This window comes from Anser brachyrhynchus (genome assembly GCF_964034855.1).
Source record: "Anser brachyrhynchus genome assembly, chromosome: 16".
Lineage (NCBI taxonomy): Eukaryota > Metazoa > Chordata > Aves > Anseriformes > Anatidae > Anser > Anser brachyrhynchus.
In genome coordinates, this window is record NC_137734.1 from 5686044 (window position 1) to 5700700 (window position 14657).

The 14657-nt window shown below is 37.6% G+C and overlaps 3 protein-coding genes across 4 annotated transcripts in view; 1 reads left to right on the forward strand and 2 right to left on the reverse strand.

The window, feature by feature from the left end:
- ANKRD60 (ankyrin repeat domain 60) overlaps nt 1-14657 on the forward strand; it is a 299161-nt gene that overhangs the window by 21831 nt on the left and 262673 nt on the right. The window contains exon 5 of the mRNA XM_080558233.1: nt 10867-10933. The gene's annotated coding sequence lies outside the window, so the exon portion shown is untranslated. The remainder of the gene's footprint in view (nt 1-10866; nt 10934-14657) is intronic.
- Nucleotides 127-6538, reverse strand: CIMIP1 (ciliary microtubule inner protein 1). Of its 2 annotated transcripts, none has more exons than XM_080558226.1 (4): nt 6347-6538; nt 5565-5643; nt 4433-4531; nt 127-2042 (listed from the first exon to the last, which is right to left on the reverse strand). In XM_080558226.1, the coding sequence occupies exons 1-4, from the start codon at nt 6406-6408 to the stop codon at nt 1887-1889; spliced, it is 396 nt and encodes a 131-aa protein (XP_080414352.1). In that variant the 5' UTR covers nt 6409-6538; the 3' UTR covers nt 127-1886. The 2 variants fall into 2 exon arrangements, with proteins under 2 accessions (XP_080414352.1, XP_080414353.1); XM_080558227.1 differs by having other exon boundaries at nt 5565-5642; nt 5991-6389.
- LOC308178946 (uncharacterized protein) overlaps nt 7133-14657 on the reverse strand; it is a 43507-nt gene continuing 35982 nt past the window's right edge. The window contains exon 4 of the mRNA XM_080558232.1: nt 7133-10192. Within this exon, the coding sequence (XP_080414358.1) occupies nt 10035-10192 (158 nt within the window). The 3' untranslated portion in view covers nt 7133-10034. The remainder of the gene's footprint in view (nt 10193-14657) is intronic.

Here is a 14657-nt window from a genome sequence, read left to right on the forward strand (position 1 = left end):
AACAAATACTGCACATTTCTGAAATAAATAGTTGGCACATATATCACATCATCCATTTCACTTAAACAGATATTCCTGTGCTTTGCTGATAAGGCATTCCTCTTATGTCCATTTGCTTTGCTAACATTGTACTAATAAGTGTCTGTCGGCTTCTTTATTAGTATCCAGGGGAACTATGCGCTTATTGTAAACCAAAAATCTTGGATCTCTCATCACTGACAGGAGGAACCAATTCATAAAGGTTTATCTGACACTGAGAGACAAGGTTGATCTAATGCTCATTCCAATGCTCACTCGGCTGATATTTTGATTGATTTTAATGGCAGGTTATCCCTGAAAGTTTCATTAAGCGTATCATTTGTACAGTACAGAAAAGTATTTAATTTTATCTCTCTCCATCGTTATATTATCGATATAATATTGTTATATTGTAATGTGCTATGTGGTGTGGTATGTCTGGTAAACATGATACAGGTGAGATTCCACAAGCTTGCCAAATTTAAATGCTATGTAACAGACCTTTCAAACAAAGAGTGAGTAGTTGATAGCCTGTAGAATGTCTTGTAGGTTACTCAAGAAACTACTGGAATTGTTAATGTGGGTTGTTTTTTCTTTTGATTTCTACACAAATATTTCTGAAAATAAGCTTGCCACAAGAAATGATTTGATAACATGTTGTTGTTTTTATGTAAAATGTGTTAAATGATGTATAACGATGGATGGATTTAGAAATTTTCAATGCAAGAAAATATTTGTAGTAGGCCAATTTAGCTTCTCTCTTTTTTTTTTTTTTGTAACTTAGTTTTACTTAGAAACTTATGCTTAGAAACTTGCATTTTGATCAATTAATTGAACAACTAAAAAACTGCTTTGATACCAAAACTGTTTTTTGAAAGTGACTTCATTTTGCTGAATGGCTTTTGTATGATTTACTTAAACCAATCAGGCAACTCCACTGGAAAGAATTTAATTGCTTACCGAAGTACACAAACTGCCTGTAAAGCATGCGCAATGTAAAAGACAATGCATTTAATAATTATGACTTAACAAAACTTATGATTTGCCTGTTTGTTGTTTTGTAGTTTTTTTGTTTTGTTTTTTTCAAGCTACAGTGGGTATGCTATAATTAAGCCTGATAATTATCTTTTCTGGAGGTGGTAGTTTGGGATCTATTTTTTTTTTTTTTTAAATGAGGAAAGCTTCTTTCCAAATATAAGGGTGCAGTTTCATGGCAACTTGAGCCAATTTAAGTCATGCCTGCTACTGTCCTCTGCCTCTTCCCATCCCTTTCTTTTACAAAGGAGTCTCTTTCATGCTAGCACAGGCATGTGGGCAACTCAGTAGTGAGCTCATTCAAAGTGCTGATCTGACTGAAAACCAATTCTACAACACAGATTCCAATACTGGTAAGCGATGGAATAAGCAGCAGTGTAGGAACATGTCAAGAGCATGGCAGTCTGTATCTATGTTTGAATAAGCTGCTGTGAAACTGAGTCTGAGTGGAGGCTTTCACAGAGAAACAATTTAAAAAAAAAAGTGCTCTGCCATTTCAAAACACATTTTTTAAAAACTTTCAATAAATATTTTAAAATCATAGTTACTAACGCTAACAAAAGTAGTACCTGCTCTCTTATATTTGCATGAGTTTATTCATTGTTGCTTCTAAATGAATCTGAAGCAGTATTAACAGCCTGAATGCTACAGATTTCAAAAAAATGAGCAACAAGTAAAATGCTTTATTAAGATGTTCACTGTTCACACGTTACCAAAATGACTGTGGACGTTTAGATAGATAGATTTGAAAGGATAAATGTTTAACAGTCCAGTAGAGAATGTTAATTTAGGAACAGAAATGGATCTATGTGCCTAGTTGTTATTTCTTAATGTCAGTCAGAGGGCTCACATGGCCACTTCAAATCCCTGAAGAAGGTACCTTTGCTGCTTTGGATTTCAAAACAACGTTCGAGTTCCAGCCCAGGAACAGATGATCTCCAGCCAATAAATCCCTGGGTAGTCTTAGGAACTGGAGGAGATGGATTCACCTAGAATAAAAGTAACATATAGAATTCAATAATTAAAAGATTTTTGATTGTTATTTCTGTCATGTAACATCTTTTTTGCTCGAGTGGATGGAAATGAGAACTTGTTAAAAATAGTGGTTTTAAATGCAATCCAATGAATTAATATCCTGAACACACACTGGAAGGAAATAAGATCTTCAAAAGATTGCCTAGTTGAATGCAAGTTTGATTTATCATGCAGGATGGCTTATAATTTAAAAAGTCATTAGGATAGTTTAGATACCATTCTATAGCAAGACATGGGAAGAGAGAAGTAAAATGGCCAAATTCCAGTGAAGTAACTTACTTTCATCTACTACTCTTTTTAAGAATTCTTTTAGTGCCTCAATTGGTATTTATAACAGGAAATTAAAAAAAAAAAAAGTTATTGTTAAGTATATATGCTAGCATACTTTTATAAAAAAAATATATATATATAGTTTTGCTCAGTATGTTTCTAAGGGCTTTACTGGCGTTACATAATCAGAAGAATTTAAGCTTCAGCTTTAACTTTTTTTCTTAGAGTAATAATAATCTTTAAGCTAGTTAACGTCTCTAAACAGGAAAATCAACATTTTATACTCGATGCAATGCGTTTGGTAGCAATGCAGCTAAGGAATAGTAGTTTTGTGGCCAAATGCTAAAGATATTACTGACCAAGCTGGCTTTTGCATCCAGAAGTACTTATCCATTCCACTTTTCTACTTTAAAAGATGGGTAAGCATCAAGTTAATCTGCAACTAATCTTGCTAAAGAGGAAACGCACCAAAAGCCAAGAACCTCTGTTCACTGACTGCTGTGCTTACTTTGGCTGAATCTTCCCAATCGAGCATGTTATATCATTTTAGCATCTGGGGACTTAGTAGAGAAATACACAGCAAGAGAACAATGTTTCAGTTCTCTTGCCAGAGTTGCTTCACTTTGTTCTTTGGCCAAGATTAGAAAATGTTTATGATATTTAGGTGGAGCAGTTCCTCTGAAAAGATCATTTTTATGGCCAAATGTGCCACCCACTGAGCTGGATAATGGAGGAAACCATGTCCTACTTATAATCTGGGGGAAGGGACTATGAAGAACCAATTATTAATCTAACCTAGAGAGAAGAACAGATATAATGACTGTTACCATGAAGGTAAATGTGCAGAAAGACACACAGGTCTGAAAAAGGACTTAAGAAACTTCACTCCGAATATGTAGAGGGTGACCTAAATCACACCTAGCCTGCTTTCCTTGGCAAAAAAAAAAAAAAAAAAGATTCTGAGGTGAAACTGAAACTCTGATCCCTGTTTCAGTATGCACTGGGCTACATATGCTACTTTAGCAGCTGATAACTTGTGTGTGTGCTTTGTAACACACACCATCATTGTGCAGCAGAGGGACTGACTGACTGAAATTGGATGCTTGAGACAAAACTGAAGAACAAGTAGCACTAATGGCAGAAATGCTGACATTTAATTTCTCTGCCACACTCAGCACTTACTCTTACTTTTTGGTTCGGTTTAATTTCGGTATAAGCTTTTATTATTTGCTCACCTTATCTTGCCACCCTTGGAATCCTTTGAAAGAAAGTTCAACAAGTAGGAATTTTCAATCATCTCTTTTCTTTCCTTAATCTTCTAAGTAGAATAACCTTCCTTTTTGTTAGTGTGCTCTGCCTCCCCTTTTAAGAATATGTTCCTCTCCCATTGTCAGTGATTTAGCCTCCTATATAGTTATTAAATTCAGTGGTGATTCTTACACTGTATATTTATAAATCAAACCAAGGTTCTCATTCCACTAATTTCCAACTGTGAGACAAAACATATATAAATCATACAACATACAAGCAAATAGTTATGAATTGGCTCATTAGAACTTGACTTCTCCTGGCCAACCTAATTTGTGCCACTGAAGAGGATAGCGGCATCATCTCAGCCAAAAAGAATACTGTCTTACATAAAGCTAGAAAAATGGCTGCATCTTAACCAATAGTTACAACAGAGAGATCAGGTTATGATAAGCCTTGAAGTAAGATATGTGTATGTATATTTGAGCAATGAACGGTCAGCAGTCATAAACGGCTCTGTGAGCACTCTTCTGTAAGAAGCTGTACAGATGACTGTTCTGTTACTAGATGCCATGAAGGAGAGTATGAGGGAGGGGCTTTACAGAAAGATTACATACAGTGAAAGCTCTGTGAACTAACCACCATATTCAAAGGGCAATTCCTTGTCTTAAATGAATGCTTTTAAAGCATTGCTTGCATTGCAAATACAATTTACTCTGACCTTTATGTAAAGGCCCACTGCTACAAGACAACTGATTTTTAGGGCTCGCATAGTTTCTGAAGACAGGTATTGCTGTACTACAATTATAAAATCTAATTTTCTAACCGTAATATATTTTTCCACAGGGGTCACAGGTCGAATCTGCAGATGTTTTGGAAGCTGTATCTTGGGCTTTGTTTTTTCTTTCTTTTCATCTTCAATCAACTGAAATAAAAATATCATAAAAAAAAAGACTGGTATCAATACCATTTCCCTCACTGCGGCATTTGTACACCCTGTTCTTTCCACCTAAAACAGGACTACTTAATGTAGTGCTTTGGAAATCACTGTAATGTACTTTTTGTTTTCAGAAAGTGATATAATTCTGAATTTCAGATGACAGGCAAGTACTGCTGAGTGATTCCAACTCTCTTGCCCCACTGGTGCAAGACAGGGTAGAAAGATATCTTATGTATCTTATATGACCACAAAACAAAGATTAATAAATGGTAATTTCACATGTTCACCAACAGTAACAATGCATAGAGTTTGTCAGCTTTTCAGCTGTATATCTATCAGCATTGTGCAAAGGTGGTATACATGACAGACTGTGGTTATCAAGGATGGATGTTGAAGCCTAGAGGACCAAATATTTTAAAGGTGTTAACTTGGCTGCCTACAGGAATTTTCAAAAAATCCCAGAACAATTTAAGTACTTCTAGCTCCACGGTAAGTAAATTTATAACTTTATTCAGGGGATGCATCAATCCTGTTCTTTAGCAATTAAATATTGTGATTCCAAAGGTAACATCATGTGATACTGTATTCTAGTACCTAAACATCATCAAGAATAGACATCTCTCCAAATATTTTAGTTTGTTGTAAACTTCTCCACTGAAATTTTAATTAGCTAGAACCTTTTCCCCTTGATTTTTAGTCTACCATATGGATAGACAAAGGGGAAATATTTTCCTGTCAGTGTGCATCTACTACTTGTTAGCACTATTGGGAGTCATGCTTCTCAAGAGAAATATACCAGAATGTGTATAGCATATAAATTACCACTTGCCATATTTTGTTCAGGGGAAAGCTGAAACTTTGAACCCATCTTAAAGGTACTGCATTTGTTAACTGTGAACCTAACTTAGGAAAGCATACTCGTTACTTTTCTACACTTATGTGCTCTCATCGTGTTGTGTCCAGATAAATTTGTGTGCAAGTAAATTTCATGTGTTGCTTATATACCATTCAATTTTACCTCTGGAGGTGTTTTCAAGAATCCCCATTTGTGAGACCACTTTCTTGCAGCTTCTAGTTCGCTTTCAATGTATCTTTTCCTGAAATGGAGAAATATTTAAGACTTTGAAAGCTACCTTTTAAAAGGTAACAAACAAAATAAACAAACAAACCCAACAACTGTTGTCAAAAAGCACTGCAATAGCACGAATCTTTAGTCCTCTGCCTCAAAATAGCAAGTTATTGTATGTGTTAACAATTCTCTGACTCAGGGATAATGGTAAATATTTTCCATGATGAAATGGAAATGAAAAACTACGCATGAAGTTACTTCTTCACAGGTTATATTTACATTAGGAACTGGAGGAGGTCATGTTTGTTGTGACACCTTTTTAGAAAGGCGTGAGACGTAAGCACCGATGTACTTTCATACACCTGCTTTTAACTCCATTTGCTGATGAAACTTCTTGAAACTTTTCCACGTACAATTAAGTGATGTCCCCCCCTCGCCCCAGCCCTGCTCCCTGTTGCTCACACTGAGGGACTGGGGCAGTGCTGGCTCCCCGGGGTCTGTTACCGCTGCTTCGCCTCTCACACCTGAGGGTATGAAAACCCTTCGGCTTTCTGAGGGTGTCAGGGGAATGCGCACACCCAGTAAGGCAGACACCCAGCTTTACCACTTCGTGTGAAATACAAGTATGAACAAATCCCCTCTGCCTGCGCTGACAGGGCAGAGCTTCCCGGAGAGGCTGCCTTGGTGGGACGGGGCAGCAGGGGAGGCCTGGGGCGAGCTGGGGCTGTTACCAGCACTTGTCCTCCGCTACGAAATCGCGCAGCTGCGGCCCGTCGGTGCGGCGCTGCGCCATGGGAGCGGGCCGGGCCGCTGGGGCGTTGCTATGCGGGGCCGGGCCGGGCCGCGCTCGCGCTGAGGGCGGGCGGGGAAAGCGCGGGCCCGGTGCCGCCTGAGGCGCCGCCCTGCGGGTACCTCCTGAGGTGGCCTCGTAACCCGCGTCTCGCGGGTGAAAGGCAAAAAAATAAACACTCTGGGTTTCCTCGTCACCTTAAAGTCCCTCAGGAAAGCGAACTTGACGTTGCTAGTAATTTAATTTTTTTATTATTTTTTTCAAATGTCACTCAGTGCAGAAACGTTTGAGCTAAGGTGAAAAGCGTGTGAGGAGTTAGCGTGTGTCGGAGGAAGAGGTGTTTTCTGAACCCGCGGTTCTGCTGAGCTGGGTCCCCTCAGCAGAAAGCAAGCAGCTGGGTGCCCCCTGGGCCCTGAGCTGCTAGGGAGCTTTGAAACCCCAGCAGGGGACTTTGGTCACAAAACCTGTGGTATTTTTAATTGTAATAGACGTGAAAAATGGTTGGAGTGTGCCATTTTTATTCCAGAGACAATCGGCTTGTTAACATGCCCAAAACCTCATCTGTGTGTGCTACGAGGGATACTTTTTGTTTTCTGGGCTTTTAACCTGCTGTCTCTAGTCCTTTGGTGCTCTTGATGTGCACCTTGCTATACACGTTTGGGTTTTGGTGGTTGTAGCAGGGAATAGCATAGGTCTTGTGACAGTGTCTGATCTCTTCGTCTTCAAGTTACACTTTACAAACTACATGCTAATATTAGAAGATCTGAGAAAGATCCCAGTACGCTTTATGGGTTATACATGAAAACCTCCAAAAATATTTACAACTTCTTAAAAGTTCACTGTGTTCCAATATATTGATATTTTTGGCTCTCCATCAGTTTTTTGGGGGCTTTTATTTTCTTGCTGTTGCTTTATAAATCATTGCAACACTGAGTGTAGCCAACTGGCTCTTTGTGCTTAGGCGTTTAAATAGTTCCCTGGCCCCTTTATGGGAATGGGTTTGTACTAACAGTGTGAATAGTTAGGGTAACTTATTGACACCAGCAGACAATTATTATCCATATTATAAAATAACTGCAGAAAGATTTTGACCTGAGCTGTATGGTTTATAGGTAGTGTTTGAATGCTTAGTTGCTATTTTTTTTGTTTGTTTTCTGTAGAGCAAAATAACTGAAGGTCTTAAATACTTGAATATGAGAAGTCTGTAAATACCTTTAGGAGTCATTTTAGACATACCAAGAACTTCTGTTTGAATAAGAGGAAAAAAACGATTTGTAATCCTAAAATAGTAATTAATACTGCTATTCTGGGTTTCCAAAAATCATTAAACTATCAGCAAATAGAATATTTCACTTACATGCCATTTCTTGACTCTCTAATTGATAATTAGACTAACAATTAGATCAGCTGGGTGTCCTATCACACCCATAAATGCTTACTCATTGTCCTATTTAATTAACTCCTGCTGCTTAGTCACATTTATCTCAGGAGCTCTCTTATTACAGTCTGGATGGTTTCTGTGAAAATAAGTAATTTGCTAATGAAAGCAATCAAACTGATAGTTTACTATGTGTCAGCATTTAAACTGTAGTAGCATTTGTCAAAAGAGAATGAAACTTATACTAATTTTGTGAAAACGGGACTGGATAATGTTCAGAGTTTCTCTTTTTGTATGTAACTGATTATTTTTCAGATGGGGTGATGCAAATAAGTGAATTGTTAGCTTTAGGTCTTATCAGGTTCTTGTGAGCACAGGGCAACACTAAAACATAGGCAATGTGAACCAAGAAAGTGAAATAGGATTTTAATGAGCTACTAACTATACAGAATGACTTAGGGATACATGTCTATTGAGATTCAGAGGTCATCTGCTGAAAGTCTGGGTCTTGTAGTTAAATACAGCAGCATTTGTCAACATGTGGCAAATGGTGAAGCAGATAATAAATCACTGAAGGTACATGTTTAAATAGAATTGAGTCTAAAGACCTGGTGCCTTGTCTAAAGGCAAGCAATATTTGGATCTTCTAAGATGGGTAAACTAATGTGGCTATAATGCTAAATCCTAAGGTCATAAATGCTAAAATCCTACTACTACTGCTTATTCCTCTTCCAGTTAGAAACTACCCAGTTATTCAGGTACTCAGTAGTGCTGCTGTTGATCAAGTGAACCTTCAAGAACTTACAACCTGTATGTAACACGAGAGTAGCAGATTGGCCTCTTGAGTTTTAGATATTCTTTCACCTGCCATAAGACATCACCCCACTGCTGTGGAATTGGCGTGTTTTGGTTTTTACAGACCCTTTGCTCCCTTCTCACAGCAGATAGTACAAGTGCTAGTGGAGCTGAGGCACTGATAGGGATTAAAACAAACCAAGTGGAAAACAAGATGATTTAACCCACACTCTTCTGTGTTCTACAAACGCTATCACCAGCACGTGATGGGGCAATGCAGGAGGGCTTGTAGGAGGGCAGCACTGGATGATAACGCTAGATAGATCTGAGTGTTTACAAAGATGCAGCTTTGCCATGGTTGATATAAGTACCGGTGGTGCTGTTGTGTGAAATAGGTTAGAGAACCAAATAGACTTAAATAGACCCTGCAGTAAGGGAAGATCAGATTGCTGATATAATCTGTTATCAAGCAGTTGAGCTTCTGCAATCAAAACAATAGATGGAATGGGGACAGGAGGGGTGATGCATGAGCTGAAATGAACAGCTGAGGTTAGGTGGACATCTTAAAACTGGAACAGTGGCTTTTCTGATGTCATTTATAGTCTTCAAGATGAATTAATTTCTGTTTTCTGGGAATCTCGTGTGTCTGCCCTGACGTGAAAATGTTAAGGCTTTTCATATTGCTTGTTCATAGAGAAATGTCCAGATTAATGTACAATAACTTTGTGTGCTAATCTTGGAAATTGCTTGGAAGGAACGAAGTTGTTCTCTTTCAGGCTCTATGCAAGTGTCTGCAAGTGTTGTTTACGAGCATCCCAACTTCCACTGAATGAGCTGAGATTGATGCTTCCAGATTATACTTGTGCTCAAGTGCTATAGATGCAGGTATAAAGTACATCATGCTTGACAGTACTCTATACCAGCTGTCTTGTAACTTCTAGCTTCAGTTATGAGGCCAAACCTAGGTCATGTCCCCAATTCCAGCATCATGTTATCAACTGCACAGATTTTATTGCACTTAACTATTCTTGCCAGTAGAGATGAGAGTCCTCTGCCTTTCATCAGAGAATGGGTAGGAAAATTTAAAAAAAAAGAAAAAGTTTATTTTTTGTTGTAAATGGTATTTTGAGTATTTTTATATTTGCTGCTACTTAGCACATAAATGTAAATTATTATTTTAAATTATTCAGCACAGAATTGCAATTAGATCTAAATCCTTTATCTCTTTACTAAGAGCTCTGCATTGTTCAGGTTGGAAGTATACCAGGAAAAAAAAAACAAAGTACAGCTGAGAATCCTCTCTGAGAACTTTGGGATGATGTGAAAAAGCCATTGCTATTTCACTGTTTTGCTCCCCTGTGTGCATGCAAGGAGAGTGCAGACAGAGGTGGCCTGGGGAACGGCAGCACGTAATGCAGTTTGGCAGGACAGTCCCTGAGGAACTCATCTGCTTGGCTCAGCTTAGAGGAGGTTTCAGCAATGTAAGGACTGCCTGAACTTCTGGTAGGCTCGGGCCTGTAGCAACATAAACCTGCCTGGGAGATTCTTCCAACGCTGTCCTCGTGCTGTTGTAACGGCGTGCTTCATCATGCGCAGCAGCAACTGTCATAGTGCCTGGGAAAGCAAAAATATAAATGATAAAGTAGGACTTTTTTTTCCCCCTTTATGATCTGAAAGCTTACAAGTTGAGAAGTACTCACCACTAAATGAACCTTTGAATAGTGTACTTGTTTTCTGAAAACTTTTCAAACTAACTTGCAACTGTAAAGATCGAGTATAACAGAAGTATGTTTCTTATGAGGACATGGGCATTATAGATGTAATTCTGCTTGGAAACAGCTGCAGCACAGGGGGCTCTGCAACTTCTATTGTATTGTGTCCTGCTGGCATAGATGTTGCTGTTGTGTTCTATCTGAGACGTTCCAACAGTGCAATGGAAAGCACGTGTTAGTGATTTGGGAATTGTCTCAGGGCTGTGCCACTATCTTGTGTGTGACCAACAAGACCCACGCACTCCTGATGCGATGTGACTGTTGCTGTACATCTGGCAGCTCTGTGGGGGCGACTGTCAGTGCTCTGACTAGGCTGCTTGGCTGGAAAGTGCAAATACTCTACACAGATGGGAGATAAAGCAGCAAGGGAAAGGAGAATGCTAATGTCCCTAAGGAAACCCACAGTGGTGTATGCCAGTCCATGTTCTCTGGTTTTATTTCTGAAGGCCTGCACTTCACACTATAAGCACTACCATTTTTGCATTTAAGAACCTGAAAAACATTTTCTTCTTCCAGGTACACACTAACCATCGATGCTTCTCAACTCTGAAGTGAAACCTCTGAAAATGAAGATGTTAGAAGTGTATGTATATCTATGCTTATGCTTTTCCATTGAAAATCCTTACCAAAAATGTCAATTAGCACTTTTGGGCAGTTCTGTACTTGTTGCTCCATGATACCATTTGCAATACTAAGTGTGGAAGCCTAATAGAGGAGATTGTAGAAATAACTTAGGTCTTTTGCTAATATTTCTAAATATTTCAGGTGTAGGAAGCTTGAGTGGTAAACTGCTTGTTAAGATTACTGTGATTTCTTTTAAGTAAACTAAGTCCTATTGACACTGTGGGTTCTGGCTTCATTCCAAAACCAAAACAAACAAAGAAAATAAACACACCAACAAACAAATCCCAAACAAAATCAAGCAAACCCTGCTAGCAAAAACTGCTATAGTGTGTACCATCAAGAATGTGTTAATTGTAGTTCCTGGTTTACTATTTGAGAGGAATCCATGGCTGGGTTAGAACTACTGTATTTTGTAGCCAAATTTAGAATGGTCAAGATCATGTTGTGGCTGTAATTATCCAACGACTTTTGAACAGTGTCTGGTGTCTCTATTTTCCCAGTAAAATGCTTTCTTTTCTGTTTATAAAATGTCACAGCTACAGCTTTATGCAGATCTCTGTGCTTGAAGGGGATGAACAATCTTTATTGAGATTAGATACTTGTCAATAATTCCTCAGTTTCTGTTTTTGAGAAGATTCATTGCTTTCTGGTTCAAAATAAAGATTTGCATGATACCTCCTTCCGTTATCCTGGATGGAAACATTTACCTTTACGCTATAGTTGGTGGAGTAAGTGTACATGCTCCCCAAATAAAACTATTTCTGCTAGTGACATGGAGGGCTTTGTCATTTTCAAATTGGAGGACATATTTACATTAAAATTCCTTATTCATAGGCATTGCCCCTGAGCACTGCTCCACAGCTCCAGTTGCAAGGGGCTTGCAGGATGCTGCCTGAAATGGTCCCAAAGATGGGGAACAAGACCACCACATCTAGTCTCCTCACTGTAAACGGTTCCTGCAAATGCCCATGTGCAACATGTGCTAGACTTCTCCCCCATTATGTGCTGGAGTACCTAGGCATAATATGAATTAAAGATGAAGTAAAAAAGACATAATTTGGAATTTTTTTGCATTCTATAAACTGAAATCAAATTCTTCGTGGTCTTTGAAAGTATTTTTTTCCTCAATACAGTGCATGTTTCAAATCAGAAGAGCTGCCTTTTTTCTTTTCGCATGAAAGGCAGGGGGTCTAGGACATTTTAATAGCTTTCATATTCTACTCTGCAAATATATTATTGCAGCACAATAGTTTCTTTGCATGAGAATTGCTTAAATGATTCAAAATGGATTGAAAAATATATTTCAAGTTTTAATTTTATGCACAGAACATTAATGAGCAGTGCCCCTTAGAGACTTGCTGTCAGTTTAACATATTCACAATAATCTCAACACAGATGTTACTCCATCTAAATCCTTTTAGAGAGAAGAAACTAGTAATTTTTCCTTGGAGAACATCAGAAAATATATTATTGTTGAAATTACATTTTGATCCCAGAATGCTATGTAAAATATCATTGCTAGGAAGAATAAGTAGCACATTGTTTCTGAGGTAATATGCACGTAAAACTTTTTTGAGCCTTTTCTAAATTTTAGAATAAGTGAAAATGTTGTTAGTCCCATGCAATTTTGCTTCCCTTGAGGGTGATTGTAGGTGATAATGGTTATGAGCATCTCATTGTGCTCTAATTTATGAGGGTATTTGGTTTTAGTTCAGATTTCTCTATTTGCAGCTATAATGTGATAAAGTTATTGCCTCTATTAGATGCATTTTTTCTGCTCTTCATCTGAGCACATGCATTAAAATACTTGCTAGGAAGAAAATATATACTCAGAACAACCTTTTTTCTTGGAAACGTTTGAAGTACACTTTCTGCTTTGTGTTCTTCAGTGTGCCATTGTTTTGATTTTTGGTATACTCGTGTACTCTGGTTTTGTATATCTTGAAATATCTTTTATATATGTATATATTAGACTGGTCTTACTAGAGTATGGCAGGTGAGTGTTCTAAGAATTCTTCCAGGACTGTGTAAATACAAGAATAATTCTTAAAGTTGTTGATTGTCTGTTACAAAAAGCAGGAGAATTACCAGTTGTAGTCAACACAGCATTCCAGCCCCTTTTTGGGAAAGACTTGCAGTTCCTGCAGACATTTTGTGAGGGACAATTGACACTAATAAAGTTCATAACACATGAAGTAAGACCTCTGCTTCAAAGCTAAGGTCTGTTTTATGAGCCTTGATGCAGAAAATCGTTTGGGAGGATGTCTTGCTGAAACTACAATCCAATGGAATACTCTTTATGCAAATGTATTTGTTTTGCAAAAGCAGATAGCTTGATGTGAAATAGCTGTTCATTTCTCCGCTTTGCTGTTAAGAATGCTAAAGGGAAAACAACTGTTAATATGATGATATAAAATAGCTGCAAAACTGTAAGCAAACAAAAGTCTCAGATAAAATCTCTGAGTACAACTGCTGGGTTTAAATAGAATATATTTTATTTAAAGCTTAAAATTAACCCAAATCCAATTTCAGTGTAAAGGTAATTCATATAATCCTACCACTAAATTTTTAAAATTACTAATGCATTTTTTATTGATTGAGCTTGTAAATATAAAATTTTGACCTGCATTTAAATATTAATTGAAACTTGTTCTAGATACACAAATATAAAATATTTTATGTTTTTAAAGAACAAGGAATAAAGTACTTTGCCTACCCTTGTAGCAGATTGTTTTCAGCATGCATTAATGACATTAAAAGTACATATCACTTGCTTTGGGTTCACTAAATTATAGCAGTTGATAAATTTGCCTTTATTGGTCACACTACTTGATCTTTTGTTTTTATAAATTTTTAAGTGTGTGGTTGGAAATATTTGTAAAGTATTTGTACATCTTAGTCAGATGGAAATGAATGAACGAAGAACTTCTGGAAATAGGAAATATTTCTAATCGAATTTGAAGATACTGTTTTCAGAGGGAGTCTATCAAAATTGTGAATTATTACTGTTGATCTGGGTAAAATGATCCAGAAGAGCATGGGTTGAAAATATCAAACTTAACATATTAAACATATGTTTGTTTAACTTAAATCTTGCTTTAAAAGTTGCACTACTTGTTAACTTATTATATGAACTAAAGTTCCTATAGAATTTGGTAGATTAATACAGACTAATTTCTATAGCAAGAAGTCCATTTTCTGTACCAAGAAGTTCTTTCGGGAATATAAGCCAAACTGTGTTAAAATTCCCTTGGAAAATGGTCACTCCTCCCTGTGGTGAGAGGTCTTGCCAGAGAAGGCTAATGCCTAGTGCTAAGAAGACACTAAATTTTTTGCACCGTTTTGGTCCTAGATATCAAAAGGTGATTTGCTCTGTGCCTTCCCAGCAGCCCACAGAGGAGGTTTGCCCTCTCGTGGTAAAAATTCATTCTCCCACCAGCAGCCATAACTCCAGCAGCTCTGCATGGTCAACTTGCTGAGGTCTTCTGTGTTTTCCTCTCTAAGCACTGCAGCTATGTCTGCATCTCTCTGCTACTAAGTCTGAAAGGATCCTACTGCTTCTAATATATGGATGGAAGCTTACTATTAAAGAGAGATGAATGCTCAAAGAGATAAGAATTATGCTTTCTTTACTATGTGCTTTTAAGCTTTACTATCCAGACCAAGTTTAATCTTGTAGCAAA

What these genes read in the sequence shown, in the direction of transcription:
- CIMIP1 (XM_080558226.1), bottom strand. Translation starts at nt 6,408, where the DNA reads ATGGCGCAGCGCCGCACCGACGGGCCGCAGCTGCGCGATTTCGTAGCG. An exon ending in GTAGCGGAGGACAAGTGCTG is followed by an intron (nt 5,644 to 6,346) that starts GTAACAGCCCCA and finishes TCTCCATTTCAG; the next exon opens with GAAAAGATACATTGAAAGCG. An exon ending in TCTTGAAAACACCTCCAGAG is followed by an intron (nt 4,532 to 5,564) that starts GTAAAATTGAAT and finishes TTTTTATTTCAG; the next exon opens with TTGATTGAAGATGAAAAGAA.